Source organism: Pteropus medius, unplaced genomic scaffold, assembly GCF_902729225.1.
Source record: "Pteropus medius unplaced genomic scaffold, Ma_sr-lr_union100, whole genome shotgun sequence".
Classification (NCBI taxonomy): Eukaryota; Metazoa; Chordata; class Mammalia; order Chiroptera; family Pteropodidae; genus Pteropus; species Pteropus medius.
Window position 1 is genome coordinate 1142587 of NW_024344377.1, and position 25624 is coordinate 1168210.

General features: G+C 41.4%; 1 protein-coding gene across 1 annotated transcript; it reads right to left on the reverse strand.

The window, feature by feature from the left end:
- Positions 1 to 664: 664 nt before the first annotated feature.
- Positions 665 to 25587, reverse strand: ACADSB (acyl-CoA dehydrogenase short/branched chain). The gene is made up of 5 exons (XM_039870787.1): positions 25459 to 25587; positions 12359 to 12565; positions 11657 to 11827; positions 7042 to 7131; positions 665 to 2070 (listed from the first exon to the last, which is right to left on the reverse strand). Exons 2-5 carry the CDS (start codon positions 12563 to 12565, stop codon positions 1921 to 1923), a joined length of 618 nt encoding a protein of 205 aa, XP_039726721.1. The 5' UTR covers positions 25459 to 25587; the 3' UTR covers positions 665 to 1920.
- Between the last annotated feature and the right edge of the window lie 37 nt (positions 25588 to 25624).

The window sequence follows — 25624 nt, forward strand, 5'->3', positions numbered from 1 at the left end:
ATGGATCTAAAGAAATACTGTTAAGTAGGGTTGGCCTTGGTGGTCTGTTCGATCTGTGTGAGGATGCACGGACAACGGAGAAGGAGACCTGAGGTGAACACATCTCAGAAAGGGTCTGGTCTCATTCGTCTCTGCAGGGCAGCCCGGAGCCCACAGCACCTTGGACACACAATGACCTTCTGGCACACGTTCCTGAATGACAAAAGGAAAAAAGGACTGATATCTAGGTTTCTAAAATAATGTAGAAAATAAGAGGGAACAGATAGGCTGAAATCTCCTATGGCACCAGACTATAGTGCATCACTGAGTGAAAGGTGCAATATATAAAATTTCTAGAAGTAATACTAGTATAAAGCTCAGGAATAAATATCAGCCCGTAAGATCTGTACTGCAAAGACATGCTCAAGAGGTGCCCTCTCTACTGAAGAGCTGCTTATTTTGCTTAAAGAGAGAAAAAGGATCCTCTGCTAAAACATTCTTTAGCATCAAAAATTTAAGTTTGGTCTTCATCATAAGACCTCTTCTCCGAAAACAAAAATGGCTTACCCGAGAGGTAACTATCAGTGTGGCCAACAAGGTGTCGTGTCCATTTTGCAGGAAGACAACTTTATTTTCTTGCTTCATCTGTGTAACAGACAATTTCGCTTCATCAGAGTCGCAAGTCTCTGGTTAACTCAGCTCTTTATTTTTTCATTCTCCGTAGAATACAAATTCTTTCACAGTGAGTACAGTCTGACTTATTAAAACAAAACTTTCACTTTATGAAAGATCAGCAAGGATATAAGTGGTATATTTACAAAAATACGCCATAACCATAAAACTGATCACACACAAGAACCTTCACATTTGACAAACCAGCTACCCCAGAGAGCTAGTGCCTTTGGCAAGTGATCTCTATATGTAGACAATGACACCGATTCATCCTAACACTTCTGAAATGTTAATTCTTTTACCAGTGAAACCCAACATAAATCAACAAGAATACTGAAACACATAACAAGGATGAAACCCCAGATTCGCTGAACAGAGACAATGCTAAACAGTGGACAGAGCGCTGGACTGGAAGCCAGTGCATCTGGATTCTTGCCTGGTCCTTGTCCCTGGATGGATGACCTCGGCTGAGTATTCTGGGCTAGGAGTTCTTCATTTCCAAACTGGAGAGTTGGCTGGATGGTTCTCTAAGGTCTTTCTAGGATTTACTATGATTCTAGAAACATTTGACAGTGACTCATTTTCATGTTGTAAGATGAAATCTCTAACAATATTACCTGGGCAGCTGGGTAATATTGTCAGCTCCGCCCACATGAATACAGTCAGTGGTTCCTTGGGGCTTGTGTTTAAGTCTCTGCCTTCTGAGCCTGATGACAGCTCAGTCCTCAGACTAACAAACAATGACAGGCTTCAGGAGAAAAATGAGCTTGTCCGCCACCAGACACAAACTCAAGATAGATAGGGTTTTAAAGACTCCAAAATCATGGTTATTAAGAAAAGCTATAATGGAAGAATTATAGGGGAAACCCACATCCTCTTCTTTGGGAAACAGTAAAATTACACAATGAATCACTAATAGAATAAGATAGGTACATATGGTAATTGTGATACATAATTAATTTTCAACTGTTCTTTGCGAAGACACACAAAGAATCTGCGCACAGTTAGCACTCCAGCAACACTAAATATAAGTTCAAGGTCCAGGTGGACGAGAAGACTCTGAAATGCTGCTAATCTGAGCGTGAATGAGGTTCACTGTCATTTCAAATTTATTCACGTGTTTATAATTCTACAGGAGGACGCTGGGATTTTCTCCTAATGTGGGCTTCTACTCCATCATCTGTAAAGTCCACCTCTTTCACATAATCACAGAAATGAAGGATGTCCAAAGCCTCTTTTGGAGCATTTCAACCACCCCTCCCCTCCTCGTCAGATTACTGTCTTCTTCTGAGGAATGAGCAGGTTTCCACCGTCTCCCTCGGAGATATCAGGGAGGGGTCCTGCTCCTGTGGTATTCCGCATCGATGTGCTTCGCAGTGGTGTTCGGCTGGATGTTTGAAGCTCCTTCATATATCGTACCTTAAACAAAAGGAGCAAAAGGAACGATTAAGCATCTACACAAGACATAGCTCTACAAACATTACCTCTGCGTTTGCTATAAAACTGTTACTAGTGACATCACTCCACGTCCTCTGAATATGCTACTGACAAAGTAATTTTGCCGAAGAGATGATAATTTTCCATTTGGAAATTAGATTCTGGTTCCGGAATCAGTATGAAGCAGGTGAAGGTCTTCACTCCTAAACTGGAGACGCGGCCGCTTGGACTGTTCGTGCGGGAACAGTCAGCTTTCAGCGCTGCTGTTCCGACGCTCCCATCTGGGAGGGGAGCGTCGGAATGCTCAGGCTCGACTGGGCACTCGGCTCCTCAAATCAGAACTTCGGCTTCAAAGAATAGCATTAAATGCATCAAAAAATATTAACATTTTTAGTAAAAGAAAAATGAAGGCAGAAGATTTTGTGTGGTTTTACTGAAAGTCCTGTTGAGGCATTTAAAAAGGCAATTCGGTGTTTTTAAAAATATAGATCCATTTTTTTTGAAGGAAGAGGTAGGGAAAAAAACCCAGCCACAGAAAAGGAGAACCACTAAATACAATTCTGAAGAGATTATAATTGCCTCTGCCTAGGTACCAAACAAAGAATAAATATCAACCAAATGCAATAGCCAAATAATATATAATATATAATATTATATATTATTTGGCTATTGCATTTGGTTGATGTAATAGATAATAACATATAATTCAGGCAAATAAAACAAAACAAAATAAAATGGAAAAAAATTTATTTACCAATCTTGGCATCTCAGTAGTATTTTTCCATAGGGTAACTTTTGGTGTAGCCTACACCTCCTATCCACTCAGTAGGCCACAGTGGTCAGATTGCAGAGGTCAGTCCTGCAATCTACCCAAAACGAGCAGCCAATCACCTGTTGAAATCACATTACAAACACTCTTGTGGTGCAATGGGGTGGGCAGGTCAAGTGGAAATTGGTTTTATTCACCTGGCACTCAGAAGGAAGGTTGAGGCAGGAGATTAAATTTGGGGGCTGAAGAAGTTAAATGAATATTTGAAGCTGCGGGATGAATAAGACGTACTACTGAGGCTGGGAAACAACAGCCCAGTGATTTGGCTAAGTTCTCCAGCCCAAGTCTAATGCGCTAAATGTAGAATGCACAGGTAAGAACAGAAAGCATTAAAAACATGCCACATCATCGCCCATGGCATTCACTCTGCCTCAACTCGGAACCACAGTGGTGACGCCATAATGCAGATGAGGCCCATCCGGCGATTGATGATGAGCCTTCTACCTGAACTGGGCAACCTGGTGTATATTTAAGATCCTGTGAAAGCACTGAGACCTCACAGAACTGAAAAACCCATGTTATTTTACTTAAAAAAACAAACAAATGTTCAACCAAATTTCCTGCAGGAAAAGGATAATACATACATACCTGGAAAAAAAAAAAAAAAAGACTGAATCACTTTTTTTTTTTTTAAACTTCTGATGCGTAGTATTTGGCCATAGAACCATAAAAGATGCTTCTTTTATGAATGGCCTTCCAGCTTCTAAAAGCCTAGCAGCATCGTATGTTAGCCACCTTGCAGCTTCCACCTGGGTGGCCACCTGAGCCACTTGGAGCCCCTGTAACATTCAGGCCCAGGTTAGAGAATTAGGGTTCCCCGAATCGCAGCTAATCCCCGAAGTGCTGCCTGGATGTGGAATGCCGGCAGATCGAAAGACACCCCAAAGGAAATTTTAAAACATACTTTAAAATCTGCACTCTAAAATGAAATGATAATACACTTGTTTTTCAAAAAATTTTCAAAGTTCATGTAATTTTTTATAATTGTTAAGATTTAGAAAAATAAATCACAAAATTAGTTTTGAAAAATTGACTGTTATATTTAATAATTACTTTCAATCCTTTTTATGATCAAAATGAGCTTAAACTAAACCCCAGCGAAGCAAAAATTTGAATGATTTTATTTGCTTGAATTAACAAAATTTTGATTCTGCCTTTAGCCTCAAGGCATTAAAAGACATTAGCTGCCAAGTAATGAAGGAATATTTGAAGCATCGATTTTTCTTATAGCAACTTTACTGCAGTGACTCCACTACAAAATCCACAGACAGGTACCAGTTTCTTGAGGGTTACAGAACACAGAAAAATAACTTAAAAAGCAAATAAACAAACAAAAAAACCCCATAAGAATTCACTATCACTTTGAAATTTTAAAGAGTGATTAGGCACACACTAAATGTAAGTCAAAGAAAAATGAATGAATCAGTGAGCGAGAATAGAAATATTGTTTATAGTCATAATTTCCTGGAAATACTGGCATAGATATGTTTGTTACAGACTGACATGTTTCTCATGCCTGATATATCCATCACCCGGATATTCACTGAGACCCTACCAGATGCCAGGCACCGTGCTGAGCAATGGAGACATGACATCGAATGTCACAGCCAGAGTTCCTTGGGCTTACGACTTATGTAGCTCAGCGGGGAGGACGGGCAGCTAAATAATTGTGACATTGTGTGATGACTGCAATGTCAGGAAACTTCACTTAAGGCAATTATTCAGTAATCCAGGGATGGCCTTTCCTAAACAAAAAAGGACTGTACTGGAGAAAAACAGTACCGCTCTCAAATTCACTATAGATCTTTCTCTTTCCGTAATATTCGTATGCACAAAAAAGACTATGTTACATCTGCGAAGGTTATGAGGCATAATAATAAAATGAATACCTGCTAACCTATTTGTAGAGCAAATAATTTCTTTATGGTTTGCCTTTTTACTTTATGGTATATTGTGAGGGGAAGAAATTCAATAGCCAATTCACTATTTTTATTATCTTTTACAATTAGTCCTTTTTGTGTCTTGTTTATGAAATATTTTCCTACCATGAGGTCACAAAGATAGTCTCCCTAAAATCTAAAATTTTGCCTTTCATGTTATGTCTTTGATACAACTGAAATTTACTTTCTGTGTATGGTGTGAGGTAGGGATCTGGTTTCATTTTTTTTTCTCCAAGGAAAGAGAGCATACTCATACTCACTGGTCTGCAATGCCATCTCTATCCTATATCAAGTTTCCATAGGCGTATGGGTCTATTTTTGGCCTGTTTTGTTCCAGCAGTCAATTCATCTATTTCTACACCAATCCCACTATTCAAGAAATTGTTCCTGGCTTGTTATGTGGAATGTACAGATTCTAATTATTTTTTGAAAAGTACATTCAGTTTAATTAGACCGAGAGTCGCCATCCATGTTGTCTACTCCAAGGACCATATTAGGCGCCAGGAGGGGCAGAAAAGTGACTGTGGCATGTCTCCAGCCGATGAGAACGCGTCGCCGCTGAATACCGGCTCCTATGCTACTCTGTGAACACAGGGCCTGGGGTGGAGAACGTGCTCAACGAATCTACACTGACTCAACAACCGAAGGAGTAAGGATGGAGAGGCCTGGTCCCTGCCCTCGATGGGCTTGCCTGCGGCCCAGAGGAGAGAAGGATATAGACGATTGCATGCAAAGCAAAAGACAAATCACTCTGATGAGATTAAAGCCGTTAGGAAAAAAACCCTTTAACCAATTATTCACACAGATACATAAAATGATGTTGCTTTTCATGATCAAATTTCTAAAAGTTTTAATTATCCATACGAGGCATCTTTAGAAATGTCATGATTCTATCTATTAGTACCTGTGGCCCCTTTTCCTTCCCGCCCTGCCTCACCCCATATTCATGAGAACACCGAGGAGATCATGAGCCTCCCTCAAACTGTCTTGGCATTCTGTCCCCTTTGTTGTACAGTGGTGGCTGGCCCTGAGAGAGCACTCCAGTATTACAAAGTGAAAGTCAGATCAGAAACCATGACCCCAAACCCTGTAATTCCTCGCTAGCTGCATAACCTCGGGAACTCACTCTCCACGTGCCTCAGTTCCCCTGAGTAAGATGTTGACGTCAGCATGAGCCGTGCCAGACCCCAGCCAGGCCTGATGTGCTGAGTCTTTCCAGGCCATGTGCTGACCATGCACATCCACAGCTCAGCCTCTGCACACGCTCCTTCCAGACATGCTCGTACGATGCCTAGTCATTAGCACAGAACCTGACGACAGTGCAGCACCATAGAGCCGGTGATGTCATAAGAAAGTGCACGTGAAACCTAGGGCTGTTTAAAGGGAGATTTTGCAAACACGCGAGGTAATTCTAGATTGTTAGGTAATGTGCTGGGGTAAGCTTGGTACGCTGCCACTCCAGGCTTCCCCCAACCTGGTCAGACCTGCTGAGGACAGGAACACGGAGAGGAAAATTGAGTATTGCTACCGACGAATCCCCCGACTGCCTGGGGAGCTCTGAGAATTCACGCCATGGGACCAGGCTGGTATTACCAAACATGCTTGACTAAGAGCATCTCGTCTGCACTGACCACGGCAAACTGCCTTCTCCGAGGCTGAAGTGTGGGAGTGTCATCTTGAGGATTACTGCTCTGGCCTGATTCCTAACAAATGCTACATCTACTGAGCACTGGTTAGACTCAGGTACGGTGTTCAACACGTGACAACCTGGAGGGCAGGTAGCATTTTCTTTATTTTACAGATGAAGCAGCTGGTGCTTAGACAGGTGAAGAAACTTGTCCAAGGCCTAAGGCTAGTAAAACAAAGAACCAGGCAGGATGTGAACCTAGGAAGTCTGACTGCAGACCCCAAGTCCTGGAACTTACAAAGCAGTGAGGAGACAGCTCTAAAGCTCTCACCAAGATATCTCGAATCGTGCCATAGCTGGGCCTCAAGGACTACTGCTGTGCCCTTGGAGAGGGTCAAAGCATAAATGAGTACAAACCCAGAGACCTATTCCTTCCTCCCCTACTCCTCTCCCATTATGATCCCGAGGGAGTCCCTCCATGGCTTCCTAACACATCTCTTCAGTAACAGGAAGACGGGAGAGCCCAATACAATAGACAGATGCTAATAATTACATACCTGAAAATCAAATATTCTTTTGCCAAATCGTATCCTTTCTTTAATATACGGATTAGTGTAGTCAAAACATCCTTGAGCCGGTCCTGGCATCTGTTAAAAAAAAAAAAAATCAAAATTTCTTATATAAGTTTATGCTTTTAATTATTCAAGTTACAAAGTCCTTCTACAGGCAAACCGAATGGTTGGGGGAGGGAAGCACTAGAGACCCAAGGTGGCTGGTGGGTGTTAAGTCTTGACCCTCTGTACTTGTGGAACTCTACTTCCGGTAATTGGGAAGAAATTTGAGTGATTTCAGAAGTAAATGAGTATATTTAATTCCAGCACAGAGGTAAATCTCCCAGCTTGGCTGTGCTTACATAATCAGATTACTTTTCAGGAAACTCTTCCTTTAAGATGATTCCCCAAGCATAAAGTGAGCCACAGAAACTCTGCTCAGAACTGGCTTCGAAGACTGCAGAGTAGCTCACTCTAGTCTCTAGAAGTGAAATGTGGAGGAGGGTCACTCCGGAATCTTCTATCTTCCCGCCCATTTTGTACATAATCAGGATTAATAAGAGCTTTGGTGGAAAGGGCAATAGAACACAGAAGAGCAGTGTTTCTCAATCCTGGCTGCAGTTAGAACCATGTGGGGGAACTTTGTAAAAAAATACAGATGCGGAGGGTCTAACAACGGAATCCAAACCTTGGGAGTGAAGGGGGCGAGCGGGGCCTCAGTGCTGGCATCTTAGAAACTCTTTAGATAGTTTAATGCAGAGCTGGAGTTGAGAGCAACTCAGAGAGCATCTGGTCAAGATGTTAATTTATATACTTGAAGAACAAATCAGGACGCGGTGACAATTTTCGCTGACTTGTTTCATTGCTAACCAATCTCCATATCTATTGAACGATACAAGCTTAGAAATGGTTTCTAAATTTCAACATCAGGTAGCCATTAAATCACATATCTAATTATGTCAAACTACACAGGTTTCAGAAAAAGGGAAAAAAATCAATAGTTAAAGCTTTTGGGGGAAATGCCCACAAACTTATCAATATTTCATTAGTGTTCGTTCACATTTTCCTTTAGCCTTTTATTTTGAACTTTCTGGAGAAGAAACTATTATGCTAAAAATTAAAGGACAAAAAAAACCCCAGTAAAACTCCAAAATAACAAATTAAAGTGAGGCGGTGGCTCACTGTACTTTTGGCTATGAGATTAAGATGATGTCGTTATACCTCAATAATTAAAATTTATGGTCTGTTAATATCCTATATTGACATGAAATTGAAATGATCGGTTATTATAAGAGGCTTTCCCATCTCTAAAATGTTTTCACTATAAATACTGAAAAACTAAATTCTCTTTGACTGCAGAGTTTTGAGGAAGGACGACTTCAGTTTACTGTTCTTTGTGCATCTTTCTCTAAAAGGCACTCACAGTATTAACCAGGAAATAATTACTACCTGATCTTAACTTTTAATTAGGTTATAAGATAACTCGAAGTAATTAGACTCAAGCCTAGGTGGTATATTTTACTGCCAGGACATCTATATCATTTATACACCTGGAAACAAGGAGATGCGTGGTTTCCATGCCATAGCTGAAGTGACGATGAAGTCGAATCACAGGAAAACTTCAGAAAGAACAAATAAGCCAATTCGCTTTAGTAACCTATTATCTAATTTTGTGGGAAACACGTTACGTTTTGATCTGAGAATATTGTTAGCAAATTAACAGCAAAAAAAAAAAATCTAGAGTAATATTACAACACTTAACTAATCCAATAGCTAATGTATATATAACATCTTCAAAATTAAAAAGCTCTTAAGTTTTGAATTTTGGATACTGATCACAAATAAATATATTCTATAAAAATGACACAATTTATAATAAAACCAAAGATTTTATTCATTTTCTTAATAGTAAAAAATAACTGATATCGAATAGAAAAGTATACAATAAAAGGCAAATCTGGTAAAAAATCGAATAGTTTTCATCTTCTACATCTATTTAATTGTGGCTATTTTATTTCAAGTGGCACACAAAAAAAGTGCCTGATTTTCACAAGCGAAACACTGAGCAACAAATATTTCATTATCTATAGAGACTTTTACTACATAGTCAAATATTATTAAATTTAAAAATTTTCCTCCAGAATGAATTCCATGCTTTGAAAAGTTGATTTTAAAAAATACCATATTTAATTTAAGATATATTTTAGAAATTATCGGTCCAGGTACTGGACAATATTTTAATGTCTCAAAGCAGAGAAACTGTTACCACTAAAGCATTGTTTGGTTTTCAGAACATTATGTAATCGACCAAAGTGAGATTTGAAAGAAATCCCAGAAGCCATTCTTTCATCTCACGGAAGGAAAGGGTGCCATCTTGTGTTCACAAGCTTGCAAATACTCATTGGTTTTACAATATTTTTTTCTTTGTAGATTTTAATTCTCCCTCACTGTGGAAGAGTCAAGTTAGATGGCTAAGATTTGATAACCCGTGCAGCATCTTCACGGAGGCGTCCCACGGCATACTTACAGCCATGTCCAATTTGTCCCAGGATACTGGCTTCTGGAACCTGAATTGTAAAAGTGCGGTTCGTTCTCAATTAAATTTGACGGAATTCGTTTCGATTGGATATTCTTAAATGCACATAAACCCCCAATTTGTGTGATATTACTCTAGCATAGTACCTAAGTTCTGAGGAAATTATCAGCTACATCTTTGTGTCGTGCTCTAAAGTGTTTCCCACGCAGCTCTCGGACAGGACGCTACTGCATCCTCCAGAGCCTAGCAGACATTTGTTGAATGAATGAGTGACTCTAAGAAAAGGGAATCCTCATACCATACGCCAGTAACATAAAAGAATGAATTTTTCCCAGTTCTTATCTGTATGCTATAGTATGAGATAACATATTAGGAATTATGGAAAACATGTAAATACATGCTAAAGCGTGGGTAGTAAACCTTTCTTCTGTTGAGACTATTAGCCCCATAAAACTTAAATGGTGTGTGTGTGTGTGTGTGTGTGTGTGCGTGCGTGTGTGTGTACACGCACATGTGCATAAGAGAGAGGGAGAGGGAAAAGAAACAACAAAACGTTTATTCATAATTTTAAAAAATCTAGACTGGAAACAATAAAAAACACACTTAGCTTTATAACATGGACAGTGAGAAGGGAGAACAGGCAGAATGGGAAAAGAAAAGAGAAAGCAGGAAGAAGACAGACCGTTGGGGCACAGCAGTGAGGCTCAAGTGACAGCCATAGAGACAGCCCATGAGCACGCGTACTCGACCGTGAGCAAAAGGGTCAAGTCTGAACCTGAGCAGATGACCCAGCACAGCCTGCTCTAGCTCTGTGAAGTTCTGGAGCACAGCATTCCACAGTCTTCTCTTCCTCACGTTTAACACACTCAACTCTAAACTGCGGGGTGCTGCCTGGCTGTTTCCTGCCCTCACTGAGCAACATCCCCCGTTCTTGTGGCCTTTGGGGTACTGACCCCATGCTTCTTTCTCTGCTGCCATGTCGGTTCACAAGTATCAAGTTTATAAAGTATAAAGCAAATTAACTCTCAGCTCTGGCTCTTGAGGCCAGCCGCTGGGCAAAAAGCTTTCCATTCTTGGCCCAACCTCTCGTGAAAAAGACATTTAGTCATGACCTAACCTAGTTCAAGGGTCTTACAAAATCCTCTCCGACGCACGCTTAATGTGTGGACACCTTTCTTACGTATCTGCATCTCCCTGCACAGCTCATTTCACACCAGTCTTTTACTGGAGCTTCTAAGACACCTGCCTTGACATTTTTAAGTGTTAATGAGCAGATGGACGAAGTTCTGATTCCCATTTTTTCTGTTTTCCCGATATGAAGGTCCTCGGTATCACGATCCACAAAGAAGCAGGTAATTCCTTTATACCCCTAAGAAGAAGATTTAAAACGCTATTACCACCTGGAGTGATAAGACCCCTTGTTTCCGAAGAGTTCAAAGTAAACAGAAAACCAAAAATGAACGTCGGCAGGAAAAACTGATGGGCTCAGACCTGTAGCACGTGCACAGGACACCAGAACAGTTAGAGGGCATTAGATTCGAAATCGAGGGCTTTACCATTTCCTTTCCCTTGTCAGAAACCACTATGGCTAAAATGATTAAGTAATAGTACAGTATTATGTGATCGCAAGAACTCCATGGTTTGTATTTAACTTCATTAAATTCTTTAAAATTTTTAAGTTTAATTCAATTAAATGTTACATTAGAGAAAAGACAAAAGCTAAAATGTATTTATGTTGCTACGTGTCTATTTTCCAGTTGAATAAAATATTGTTAAAGCTATCTGTACTAAACACATCCTTAAATTCTTCATTATTAAGTAGAAAATTGGAAATTCTACCAAATTAAAGACTATCTTCCTATATAACATATTAGATTAATAAAGAGTCCTCCATGTATAATAAATAATTACATGAACAATATTTATTTTAGTAAGAGGATAAAAAGATGTCAGTTTTCTAATGTTTTCAGCACTGTGAAGAATGAAGAATTTAAGGCAAAGTCCTAAAAAAGAAATGGAAGTAGGAAAAAGATACAAAGAGAAAAGATGAGGGGGAAAGGGAAGAAATCTCGTTTTCCAACTTACGACGGCAGGGTCCACATGCACCATCACCAGGAAGAGCTCTGTGTACTCGGCGCTGCTAATCCACATCTTCGACCCACTGATGACATAATAATGTCCCTTTTTATCAGCTCTGGTCTTCAAAGCAAATGAATCGCTACCTGCTCCAGCCTCGGAAAGGCAGAAGCTTCCTATCTACACATGGAAGGAAAAAAATTCCAAATAATTGCATTTATACTCTGTATAAGAAATATTCACTTCTGACAAAATAAACATCTGCAAATAAAACGTGTAGCTACTTTTAAAAGCCTGTACTTAACAGAATAGTAATGGTATTCTGACAGGATCGCTTTCCAAAATGAACCCCATTTGTCTAAGACGGGTTTAAAGACTTAAGGACACATATTCGATGTTAAGTTTAATTAAATTCGTTCTAACAATTACAAGAGAAAGGCATCTCGATGTAAATGAAACCACCGATGAAGGTATCAAAATACAATTGAGACAAAAAATAATAATCTTATTGTCTCATGATTATTCTCTAAATGTCCAGTGGCAGATGAGAGGCAGAGCGTAATTTTCCAGTGGCATTAATTTACTGAGCATTCCTTGAATCACAAATGGTGCTGCACTGTGGTCTGGAGAAACGCTGCAAACACTTTTCTCCTGGAAATATTCTAACATTAGAAAAGATGAAATCCATCTCAACGATTCAACTCAATTCACTTTTTCTGGTGCCAGCTCGATCAAATAGGTAGCCTTTTGTTCTTCTGTTCCATGTTTTCTGATCAGCCCATTAATTACTGTGTTCTGGATGTCAGAGAGCAGAGCCACAGACGCGTCAACTTTGGCTACTTCCTCTATCACGAGGATAGAGGGAAAAAAAGAAGCTCCTGTTCCTGTATATTTGGTGTCAGTGTCAATGGCCAGCATCTAAAGGAAAAATAAGGAAACTCGGATTAAGGACATCCTTCTTATATGACAAAATTCCTCCTAACAAGTTCAAAAAGAAATTGTAATCACTAAGTTCTTAATTTAAAAATTTTGTACGCATATCTTAATTTAGTATGGCTATTTCGCTGTTATAAGTAACATGTATGTAACAGAAACCATGTATATTTGAAAAGGATGAAATTACATGCTACAACTATCGTCTGTGATTTAAAAAAAATAAAAGCGGTAAAATGCTTTGAAAGATAACGGCATGGAATAATGAGAAAATACCTAATATAAACATATTCTGACAACCTTTATTGCTAAGAATATTGCTGCTTGCTTAAAAACTGCAAGTGGGGTTTTGGTTTGGTTTTTCAACATGGTCCCCTTTCTACTGATTTCAGTGTAGTAAGTAACTGAAGAAAGTAGCCCACCCCTCAGTGGGACTGTCTGGTTTCACCCGGAGTAACCTCTTCTAGTCAGGCTCCTCTGCTTTGACTCTTTCGGCCAAGCTAATAATCAAACGAGGCCATTTTAGCAAGTCCAGATGGTTAGCGTAGCAGACACTTCGTGGTGTTTCCTAGAACCGTGCTAGGCAAGGCCCAGGTGCCTGCTCAGCACCACCAAATGCTGGCCCACGCTTTCCACTCTGACCGTTCGGTAACTGCTCCTAAGTCTGGAAACTTCCACGGCACTCCATTTTTAAGCGTCCTCATTTCAGGAAGAGAATGTGTACACGTGTAATTCAAAACTCAAAGCTGTTAACAGATAAAAGGATAATAGTTCTATTCTCCCAGACACGTTTGGAATTCCACCGTGCTGCAGTCGGGGCTGGGGCAGTTAGGCTTTAAGCTGACAGGAAACTCGGCCGGTATGACGGCAGAACCACAAAGGGAAGGGACAGAAATGGTGTGGGCACCAAAAATGATCCTCTGTGAGGAAGGACGGAAGGACTCGGGTGTGCCTGAGACCGAGGAGGGCATGATGACGACCTGGTCACATCCCGAACAGCTGCGAGACACGCCGCTCCTCTGAAAAAGTCCCCGATTTCTCCTACACTGGAAAGACTGTTTTTGTCAGCTATTACGACTGGTGACCACAGAGCTGTGACAACGCAGCTGGGAGCCAGGCGACGCTGAAAAGACCTAGTGCAGAACGCGTCCCCGAGCAGACCCTCCGGAGGGCGCTACTCCAAGCAAGGGCAGGTGGGGCGGGCAGGCGACTCAGCCAGCGCTGCGACAATCACGAGCCCCCGGCGGGGAGAGTGACTTTGACACTGTGGAACCCTGAGACTCCTCAGAGAAGCCCGGAGGTTCCGCAGGCGACCACGGTGAAAGCCGCCTGACGTGGACTGACTCACGCACGGGGCCTGCCCCGCTGTGGCTCCGCATGAGACTCCATCGTCCCAAGAGTCTCGCTGCTGAAAGCAAGTTGGAAACATCACGACTCTATCTGGTTATGGAAAAGCGAGTCTCTCTAAACCGAGAAGAAACAAAACCAGTTAAGCGGCAAAGGCTTATTTTTCAAACAGGGTCACAGACAAGATTAAAGCCACTGGCTCTGAATAGGAGCTATGAGTATTCGAAATAAAAAATAAGTATATAAAAAAAATAAGTATCACTTCACACCTATGGAGAAGGGAGCGATGAGGAGCGCGCTGATTTTGAAAATGTTCTCACAGCCTCGCGGTCCCCGCTTGTCTCCATTTTATACCCTGTGCTTCTATTACAGGTCTACGTGATTTAAGAAGCTGGAAACCAGTTACGCCGGGGAAGGTGGAAGCCAGATATCGCCTTTGCCTCCGAGTCGAACCACATACATAGGGAGTCGGGTAGAAGAGACACTCTCCGCTGGAGCTGTACTAGCTCAGGTAGGGTCCTTAAAACCTTGGCATCATCGAGCTGAGGGATGGATTCTCTGTGGCGGGAGGCGTCCTGTGCATTGTGGGTGTTTAGCAACATCTTGGCCTCTATCCCACTGGATGCCAATAGCATCCTCGGTTGTGACAACCCAGACTATCTCCAGACACTGCTAAATGTCTCTTGGGGACAAAACAGTCCCTGGATAAGTGCCAAAGGTCTTAAAAAAAAACCCCATTCTGTCTTGCTCCTAACCTTTTACTTAAAAAGCATAGTATTTCTAATTTAAAATTTTAATTCAATTAAAAAGTCTTTAATGAGGATCTCATCTAAAAGAGAACACAGGTAATTTTGACTAGGAAATGAAGAATTCATTACGCTATGATTAGTTCCTAAATTTAAAAGTGTCCATACATTTTGACACTGGGAAGTATTTATAAAAGTTTGAAATCAGAAGAATTATAAATTATACACCCTATGTTGAAATAATCCTTGTATTATTGATTTCTCTGTTTTTGAATTTTCACCTCTTGTTGAAACCAAAGGAGCAATTTGCTCTTGGGCAAATTTTTAACTGTAGGGGGAAAGAAAAAAAAACTTTTAAGTCTTTATTACATAACTATGACATGCATTACTTTTTTTCAAAAAAATTTAATCTAAAAAAAATTCCATTCACGAATGAAGATGAACAGACCCGCCCATCATGTCACGTCATGTAATTTCACACTGTACACCCAACGCATGGCCAGAGGAATAATGAGGTGAGGGGGAGCCACGCACCTGTGCTCGTTACCATCATCTCATCTGTAAATGTTTGCAGTGGGGCGCAGGGTGGTCCATTATTTGTTATATTGAGTAGAGCTTCTGACCGAGGAGATCTTAGAACATGAGGAGGAGTTTTCCAAGAAGACAGGCAAGTTGGGAAGTTTTTTCTTAGGTACAGGAACAGCCCCCATTAAACAGGGAACACACACACACACACACACGACAAAAGTGTCAGAACAATGGTTTCTTTGGGAATAAATTTATAACCCATTCTTACATCTTGTATCACCAAAATGAGGGAGCTTAACCTGGCACATCTTAAAATCCACTGTCTTGTGAACAAAAACAAAAATGGCTCGCTAACAGATAATGAGCTGTTCGAAATAAAAACATTTCCCAGGTCATTAACTTTTACCTTCAAGGAAAAATTAATTTTCTAGATGGAACTCACTCTTAAATCCTTAAATGCACAGCTGTTTTTTTCCCCCTAGACAGCATAGCATAAAGGTTAAGAAAACAGGCTCTGGAGTCTTAAAGAACTAGTTTCAAATGCTAGTGGCTGATATTAGACAACTACGTGATCTTGAGCGAGTCATCTTTAATCTCAGTTATAGTCTCTCCATCTGTTTCCTCCCCTGTAACGTGAAGAATTTCCTCGCAGAGTCTCGTGAGGATTAAGGGAGAACCCACACACAGGGTTTAGCATAGTACCTGCCCTACAGAAAGGGCTCAACAACCAGTAAGGACTGTTTCTACCATGACGCCTACGAGTTCAGTAGTGGCCGTCACTATGGAAGCGGTCGTAGCAGCAGTAACCCAGTTAAACTGCAAGGCCAGCTCTTCTTGCCATTCAGTGTGTCTCCCCGCTACAGTGTCCCAAATCCTTCGACTGGCCCATTCTATTCAGCAACTGGATTTGCTACAATCTTATGACAAAAGAGATCATCCAATTTTAAATGCTTGTGCTATCTTTCCAATTGTATTTTGTAGATTATTAGTACTGAGGAAACAAGAAATCAGTCCTTTCGTGAACCTAAAAACGTGCTAAGTGAAAGAAGCCAGCCACAAAAGATCATGTTATATGATTTTATTCATATGAAATTTCCAGAAGAAAATCCAGAGAGACAGAAAGGAGAGTAGTGATGGGCTGGGGCTGACGACAAGGAGTGATTGCGAAAGGGCACAGTGATCTTTTTGGGGTGATGGAAATGTCCCAAATTGGACTGTGGTGATAGTGTACAACTCTGTAAATTTATTGAAAATCATTACATTATACACTGAAAAAGACTAAATTTTACAGTATGTAAATTATTCCTCAATAAAGCTGTTTAAAAGTATTAGTGTTTTCCTTTTATTCAACAAAAATTAAGAGAGAATGTACTGAGCATCTGCCCAATGCCTGAGAGCACACAGTATGTACAAAGGGACTTCTAAGAAGCTTATGATCTAGATAAGACGAGATATAAATCCTGGTATTGGCTTTCAAGAAACAAAGCCAAGCTTTGCAGGATTAAAAAGCGAATGCATTAATCACTGCAACACATTTTCTCAATAGTTTTGACTCCACACCAAAAAGCTTGTTGATACAAGGAGAAAAAAGAAAAAAAAAAGTCATCACGTTTGAAATCATCGTTAATCTTTCCTACACATCTGTTGGTCTTTGCAGTTGAGTGCCTAGGGGTCCACATATTCTGCTCTGGATTTAACTGGGAAAAAGAAATATTGGCCAGACAGGGAAAAAAAATGTTCCATGCAAAAAAGTGTATGTCCCACTTTTCTACTTAATTTTGTTTTGTTTTGAGAATTAGGAGACAGATAGTTTAGGAAGAAGTCGCATGGAACATTTTTTTTTCTTGTTAACAGATAGAGTTGAGACATGAAAACTTTAGACTAGAGAGAAGGAAGGGGGAAACATGAGGTAGTTTTCTTCCTGAAGAAACAGATGGGAAGAATTAGAAAGAAGGGCGAGGAGCGGTAAGAACCAGAAGCGTTTTCAAGGGGCTCAGGAAGGGGAGGAGTATTGCTACGTAGCAAAAAGAGAGTGATCTGCAGCAGGAGGCACAAAGAAAGGAGGAAGAACTGGGGAGAAGGTTTGGAATTATGGAGCAAGAGGAGATATGTGGGGTACGAGTTTGCCCAACGGCTGCTGCTGGAGTCTTGGAACGGTCCCTCTACACGTGTGTGAATGAATGAATGAGCCAGTCTTCACAAAATGCTTGTGAAACTTGCCTATTACATTTCAAAAACTGTAATCTATTGCTCATGTTCCTTATTTCTAGGGGAGAGTATTTATTAAACTCACTACAGAGTTCTTTGTGTCTCTTAGTCAATACATCATCTTTCTACGTAAATTTATCTTTAACAGAAAGCCCACCACTGCGAAACTAAAGAAGTCAGTGGGTCTTAAAATAGTACCCATTTTTTCTCACTGACACAGGTGTGACCCCTTAGTCACAACGTTGCTACTGAGAAAGTATATGACTGTTCAACACATAACAACTGTTTTAGAATCACCAGCTAAAAGAGGAAAATGGACTTTAAAAAGTATGAAGTGGCATACAAATGTAGGGTGAGATTATTGAAAATGCTTATCATAAAATATATACGCTATATGCTAAGTGAATGAAATACATTTTTAATCAAAGCACCAAAAGATATTCCCTACATTTTGGCAGGAAAAAAATTCACTTTACCATGACGAGTCTTGGATAAAGGAAATGTTCCGTTTGCTTGCCTTTAACCACAGAGCTTTCGATGATGATTTTCGACTGCCCCTTGCCCTTCAGCGTTGACCTCTGCAGCTCTGGTGTCCGCTCCATCAAAGTGATTTTCCACAGTTATAACCCACTGCACACATCATCACATTTTTTTTTGTACAGAGCAGCAACTACTACGTGAATGAAAGGATGGTTATTTATGCCTTGCAAGTGCTTTTCAGAGCTTGAGTCTGATCTGCTTCCTACTCAGCTGACCAGAGTTCTGTTACACTTCGAAGCACTGATGCTCGAACCGGGGTCTGCAGACCCCTGTGCACAGAAGTCCATGAACTTGTATGGAGTTAAAATTATATCTTTATTTCACTAACCTCTAACTGGAATATAGCATTTCCTTCCATTATGGATGTAGGGAACAAGTTACAGTAGTGTTAGGAATTACCTGTGACTCTTGTCACCAAAAGGAATTACAGACAGCCACAGTGACCAAGATGGCGTGGACTACGACTCTGTCCTCCCTTGGCCCCTACACCAAGGACACCACCGTGATCAACCAGGTCCCACCCTAAGGCAGCCTATTGCTCCTCCGAGATGAGGGGGAGATGCCCGACATGCCCGGCCACCCCCAAGGCCCAAGCTTGGAGTGGCGGAAGAAACTGTGAGCACCTTCACTGACGAGAGAGCAGGCCCCCTCTCCTGTGGCTGCCAATAAAAATGTGAACCTTGAAATAATGATAAAAAAAGAAATTACAGATATTTTAATACCACATAACAGTTGGTACAAATATCCTGAAATACTGTTGTTGCTCGTTACTACTTCAAAATTACAGCAGTTATATGAACCGCTGCCAGATTTTACTTAAGAAGCACATATTACTATCTCGCAATTAAAAACATTTTTATAACTTTTATTATAATTTATTTCCTTTGTAATCCTATATATTTATGCATTTTAAAACGTTTTAAGAAAAGGTCTATAAACTTTACTTCATTGCTGTATCCCTTTCACCCTTCTGCTTTGGCTTCAGCATAAAGAAGGAGGCTCCAAGCATTCTTAAAGTGCTTCAAATCTAGAAGCTTCTACGACGTATGAAAGGCAAAGGAAGCACGCGAGAGAAGTTGTGCCAACCTGCGAAGACACATGTAGCCTTTTCCAAAAAAAAAAGGACACGTTTTGATATAACACACAAACGCTTCACCTTAAATTCCTATATCCACTGGTTCCCGCCGAATGTGCCCACCTAGCTCTTTCCTGAGGACTTAGGTGAGCATCACAGAGCTCGGCAGGGTTCCCCGTGCCCTTCCGCTTCTCTGGCTGGTGACTTCTGACAGTGAGAACCTTGGCTCTCATTACCTAGGATGAATTTATCTATTCACACCGAGTACACCTGTAAAGTAGTTTCAGAACTGCTAAGACCTGCCCTATGAGAAACGCGCGTGTCAATCAGAGCACGGCGCTTGCGCAGTTCTTCTGGTCTTTAGCGTTACCGTACCCGGTGCTGGCGGCGGGGGAAGAGTTTTCCTTCTACGCTTTAAGTTCTTCCGGTTGGTCGAATAATCAAACTGGCATGAGACAGATTATCAGGAGAAAAACGAAATTTTAATAACATGGATACTTTCCGTGTACTCGGTAGAGACCCACAAACACCAAGTAGTTCACCGAAATGGCAGGAGCCGTCACCTTAAGTACCAAGTGAAAGATGCTGGGTGGAGAGTCAGTTATGGGAAGTTAGCAGGAAATGCACGGCAAACGAGGGTAAGGCTGTGTGCAGACCCGAGTCCAGGCCCTCTCCACCGACAGTGAAGGCAGGGCCGTGCAAGAGACTTCCCTTCGGCAGGTGTCCTTTACAGAGAGTGACTTCTCCAAGTCTGCTGTTTCTCAAAACTAACCGGCCTAAAATCATCCTTCTGCCAAAGAAACATGTTTTGGGGTGGCAAACTTTGCTCCCCTTTACCGATCAAAACACTGCTTCCTCCCCACCCGCTTCAGGGTGGTTGATTCACTTGTAATGGTTCTGGGAACAATTCCAACAGGTGGGGTTTCCCCCACAGCAACAATTTTCTGACAGCAGCTCAGCGTCCTACAATTCAACTCAATTCCAACGCTATCTACCTGGAGAGTGTCAGTTCCCACAGGTTGAAGGCTCCGTCCCACAAGGCTGCCCCTACGTCAGGTACCAACCCCAAGTCTAGGCTATCTGTCACCTGCATTTCTGACCGACAGGCTACAGATCAGAGGTTTCCACGACCCCCAACTAGACCACTCACATTCTTTCCATTGCCTGGTGAAACTTTGAATTAATTTCAACGTAACTATTTCCGCAAATTATTTTAGCCAGGCACAGTGACTCCAGGAGCTACTTCCTGTTATTTCCACGTGGCTTTCAGGGCCGCTGCCCCAGCTAATCCACAGGAGGGGACAGCTCTTTTTGCAGACTCTGTGCCTATCTCAGAGCTGGCCTGTTCTCCTACCCCTTCGCCTACAACTCCTGTGAATCCTTTCAGACTCCCTCTTTCTTCCCCCTACTTGATGTATAAAAATGCCTGCAAACTTTGGGGTGACAGACATGTTGTCTTTCCTATCTCGTCATGCTGCTGGTGGTTTAGACTCCATGCCCCAAGACTGGACTTCTTTTTGGCTAGCATTTTTAACTCAATAAAATCTTAGTTAAAAAAAAAAAAAAAAAAAGACTTCAGCTGTGGAAGTTAATTTTTTTTTTTAACGTTCCCAAGAGCCTTGCCAAAACAGCTTGTTGGCCAATGTTTGGATTTCTGCATCCATCGGACAGGTGAATTGTATCACAAAGTACTTATTTGTGTTACTCTTAAGGGTTTGAGCACATTTTCTTGTGTTTAAGAACCATCTGTATTTATTTTTCCCTTTGTTGTTAATTCAGGCCCTTTGCCCATTTTCCTATTCGAGTTTTCTTTTTCTTATTGATTTCCAGGAGCTTTATATAAGTTAAGGAAATTAGCTCTTTGGTAACGAGTTTGTCATTTGTCTTTTGATTTTGCTTAGTTTTGTTTTATAATGCAGAATTTTTGATTTTCATGTTTCATCAACCCTTAGTGATAGCATCCAGCTTTTAATTAGAATGACCTTCCTTGCCTTCAGGAAAAAAAGGGATTTGCTCAGGTTTATTTTTAGTATTTTATACATTCAATTTTTACATTTAATGAGCTCTTTTATAGTGGCCAAAGACAATAGATGCATGAACAAATTTAATTTTTTTCTAAGTCTTTTTTAACTTATAAGTCCACAAAGATCATATAATGATTCTAAGCTAGAAAACAAGATACTCACCCTTGGCAAGCAAATTTTGATGGTATTTTTAATGTCCTCCTGCACTGATTTGATTTTACGGACCAAGGAAAGGTAAAATATTATTTTATGACATAATTAGATGTATATAATATTTTAAAAAGAACTCTTAACTCAAATAACCAGGGTATCTCATTCTCCAGTCTTGCTGGAAATTAAAGAATATCTGAAAAGTAAATTAACACAGTGAGATATAATTATACACCTATCAGCAGAATGGCTAAAATAAAAATAATGACAATGCGAACTGCTGTCAAAGATGAGGAGAAAGTGGCTCTCTCACACACTGGTGGTAGGACTGTAAAATGGTAGAGCCACTCTGGAAAACAGTTTCTTATAAACATGCAGTTACCACGTGACCCGGCAACTTTACTTCTATTTAGCCTAGACATATGAAAACTCAAGTTCAAACACAAATCAACGACAGAAATGTTCACTGCAGCTTTATTCATAACAGTTAAAAACTGGAAACAACCTAGATGTCCTTCCACGAGTCAATGGTTAAGGCCCCGTAGCATCTTTACCAGCGTGCAGGGACCCATCTGGAACCCCAGAGTTGGCATAAAGATTATTTTAAACTGAAGACAGCTAAGATTCAACATACGTAGAAAAGTCTTCTTGGCGCTTTCCTTATCTGACTTAAAGCAGCACCTTCTAGAAAATGAGGCAATCACAGACCCCCTCTCGGTCTTCATGGGAAGACCGCTCACACTATACAAACATCACCAACTACATGACCGACTGTAATCTGTGTTCATTATCTTACCTTGCCTTTCTTCTACATTCACTCGGAATGTCTGTAACGGATCATTAGAGGAGGTGGGGCCTGAACTGAGCAACTGACCCAAGGCTCAGACTTGCACTGTCCCTTCATTCCCTTGGATGTCCCATACCCATTTGTGGCTTTGGCTATCACCTATTCTATCTCTCATCTATATATAAATACATATATGTATACACACACAAATACATACTTCCAGTTATAAGTGTTACTGACACTCTTTAAAGTTTAAAATCTAAAACAATTAAGTGCTTTCCTCTGCTCCCCCTAAACTACTTTTCTTCCAGATGTCCCAGTCTTTGCCCATCACTAAGCCACATTTAGAAAATGTGCGGTCCACCTAACTTCTCCATTTCAAGATAATTGCCAAACCTTCTCAAATCTTCCTTCATCAGCAAATCTTCCTGTCTACGCATCAGCGCTATCACCCTGGTTGAGTGCTGTGTCACACTATGGGCGAACTTTTGAAAGGCTCTATGTGGTATCTGTGATTTCGGGTTCCTTCTGCAAGCTACTTGACTGATTATTTTATCTTGTAAAACCCTCTGGCAAAGAGCACCTCAGAACTGAGATGGCTGCCGTTGGCATTTTGTAGATCAAATTCTAAGTCGACAAACTAGGTGTGGCAAATAGTAGGCTGAGCGAGTTTTCTACAAGGTCCTAAGGGAAAAGACCACCTTGCAGCAAAGGTGTACTATGGAGAGCGGATTGTAAGATGACAAGGTCCTTGTAGTCTGCGAGGACAACCAAGGGCTACCTCACCTCCGCAAATTCTTTCTGAGAACAAGAAAGTACAAATGTAGCCACAGGCAGACTAACAAGCTGAAGGTCATGATAAGACATGGCTTTGGAGAAGTAGAAGAAACAGTATTGCTATACCTTAGAGAAACTGCCTATGCCAGCAATTGTATGTTCTTGTATAAAAGCAACTTGCAAAAATAAAACTGCGCCACTGTCCACCATCAGTGGGCAGGGGACCTCCTGATTTCCGCTTCCTGTCTTCTTTCTTTTCTTCATCTCCCACCGTTCCCACTCAGGTACATTCTCCAGAGCCACGCTGGATGTGGCGGGACTTACCACTCGCTGGACGCGGCAGTATACAACAGTGGCTCTCAACTGGGGACACGATTTTGCCTCCAGGGACATTTGGCAATGTCTTCAGACATTTTTGCTTGTCAACTCAGGGGTGCTAACCACCCTACAATGCATAGGATAGCATCTCACAAAAGAGAATTATCTGGCCAAATGCCAACAGTGCCAAAATCGAGAAGGCCTGGTCTAGCACTTAGAAAAAAAGGAATCAGAGCAGTGTGAACCCACGACAGGGCTAGTGTGCTGACAAGGGAACTACTCTGAGATGTTCTAAATTAAATTACAGCAGGCTGGAGAATGAGGGGGAAAGAACAGTAAGCCTGTTAAGATGGGGGCCTGTTGACAAGACTGCCCACTTCCCTGAGTATATGCTGGATCTTTGAATTAACTTCCAGGTGGCTATTTCTGCGATTTCCCAAAAGAGAACAGCCAGGAGCCACAGAACCCCAGGAGCCTCCGAACATTCCAGATCGCTGCCCACCACTAGTGCTGGTTCCAAATGTACAGGTTAGTTCTAATCTGTCTGCAGGAACAGAAAGATCTTCTGAGAAGACAGGTGTGGGCTGAGTGCAAGTTTTTCACCTGACTGTTGTGTGACAAGAGGACACTGAACACTGTTTCCCAGGTCCTCATCTGCAAAGTGAAGTCGCTCATGCCAGCTTCACAAGGTTCATAGGGAGAGTAAACAGGGTCGTGGATGTAAAATGCTGCCTGTCCCTGGTCCACAGTAACTTCTCACTCAATGCTGACTCTTCATTTATCTTTGCATAGGGACCAAGCTTAGCCTTACTTTGCACTTCTCTACCCTCTATACCACCTGCTATGATAGCAATCTAACCACATCATAGCTGTGACTATGTATCTCCGAGGCTCAAAACCTTCCATAGCTCTCCACAACCCAAAGGATAAACTCCAAAATTCCTTCAAATGACCCCATTCCCCTTTTGCTTAAGTATTCTCCCCACTCCTTTTCCCCTCCTAAAATCCAAACCCAGCTTCCCAAGAGCCTGTGTCTCCCCTAATGGTCCTAGTCATCTCTCCCTCCTCTGAACTCACAAGCAGACTGTGGATCGCTTAGGATTTGTACTACATCTAAATGATGAGGTTGGTTGGATATAGTTCTAATGTCTCCACTAAAAGAGAATCTTATTAAAGCTAACTGTTTAGGGTCTTTACTACATCTGCCATAGCACCCAATGCCTCATGCATGACAAAAATAAGAGCTAACAGTTTATGACAGTTAACTCTATGCTGGGCATTATTTTAAGTAGACATTATTTTAATTCACATATACATATTTATACATATATATGAATTCATTTAATCTTCACGACAACCCTACAGGCATAGGTACTATTATTTTCCTCATTTTACAGATCAGGAAACTAAGACCCAAAGAAGTTAAGTAACCTGCCCAAGATCACACTACCGGGAACGTAGTGACAGAGCCTGAGTTCAAACACAAGCAATCAGACTGCAGAACCCACAATCTTAATCACTATGCTACACTCAACATCTCATCAATTTAACTTCTGTAAAAGACCTTTAAAAACTATGAAAGATGATAAGCCACAACAAAACCAACAAATCCGAACAAAAGAGGTCTCTTAATATTTCTAAGGAAAGGGAGGAAGCAGTAGTGCATGAAGGTTTTTAGAATCAGACCAGAGTTAGAACACCATCTCTATAACTTTCTAGCTGAATGACTCTGAGCAAGTCACTTAATCTTATTCGGCTTCAGGTTCGGCATCTGAAAGATGAACTACTTTATAAGATGGCTGCGATAACTAAAGGATGCAGACAGAGCACCAAGAACTTGCCTGACACACAATATGCGGTCAATAAACGTGGGCTCTGAGAGCCAAATCGTGAAACCCGTGCAATTTCCTTTGCTACGCTGTTAGACAACAACTATAAAATAGTATTAAAGAGTCACCATAATAACATATTCCTTTGAGGAAATATGCTGACATGAACTAGACTATTTTCTTAATACCCCAAGCCTGTAAAACAGTCAAATAACTTTAATCATATCTAATGAAACAAAAAGAGTCTGCCTCCGGGCATAGGATTGGAAAAGCAGTTGAAGAGCCTTTATTCGTTAAAGCAAATGAAAAATGCAAAATGTAAACAGCCGGCAGTGGGAAAGTTCCCAAAGTGTACTGAAAAACGGGGTGTATCCAAATGCGTGGGGGTTCCGGAAAGCATGCCGGAGGGCGAAGGGCCCAAGAGAGTAGGGATGTGTACTGTACAGTTGCAGGCGCGGGGAAGGAGCCCCAGTCCCGTTAGAGAAGGGCTCCGCCGCCGGGACCAAGGTCGTCCGGGACCCCCAGGACGCCCACCGCCAGCGCACTCACCAGCGCGCTACCGCGCAGCAAACGGGCCCGGGTCCCTCCATCGCTGCCGCAGCCCGAGTGGCGTCGCGGACGGCGCGAAGTCACTCGTTGAGCCCCCAGACAGCAAGCCAGCGCCTGGAGGCGGGCGGAGGCGCGCGGAGCGGGGACCCTGCCCACTCAGCCCCTG

What these genes read in the sequence shown, in the direction of transcription:
- ACADSB (XM_039870787.1), bottom strand. Translation starts at nt 12,565, where the DNA reads ATGCTGGCCATTGACACTGACACCAAATATACAGGAACAGGAGCTTCT. An exon ending in TCGAGCTGGCACCAGAAAAA is followed by an intron (nt 11,828 to 12,358) that starts GTGAATTGAGTT and finishes TTCCATGTGTAG; the next exon opens with ATAGGAAGCTTCTGCCTTTC. An exon ending in TGCATGTGGACCCTGCCGTC is followed by an intron (nt 7,132 to 11,656) that starts GTAAGTTGGAAA and finishes TTTTTTTAACAG; the next exon opens with ATGCCAGGACCGGCTCAAGG.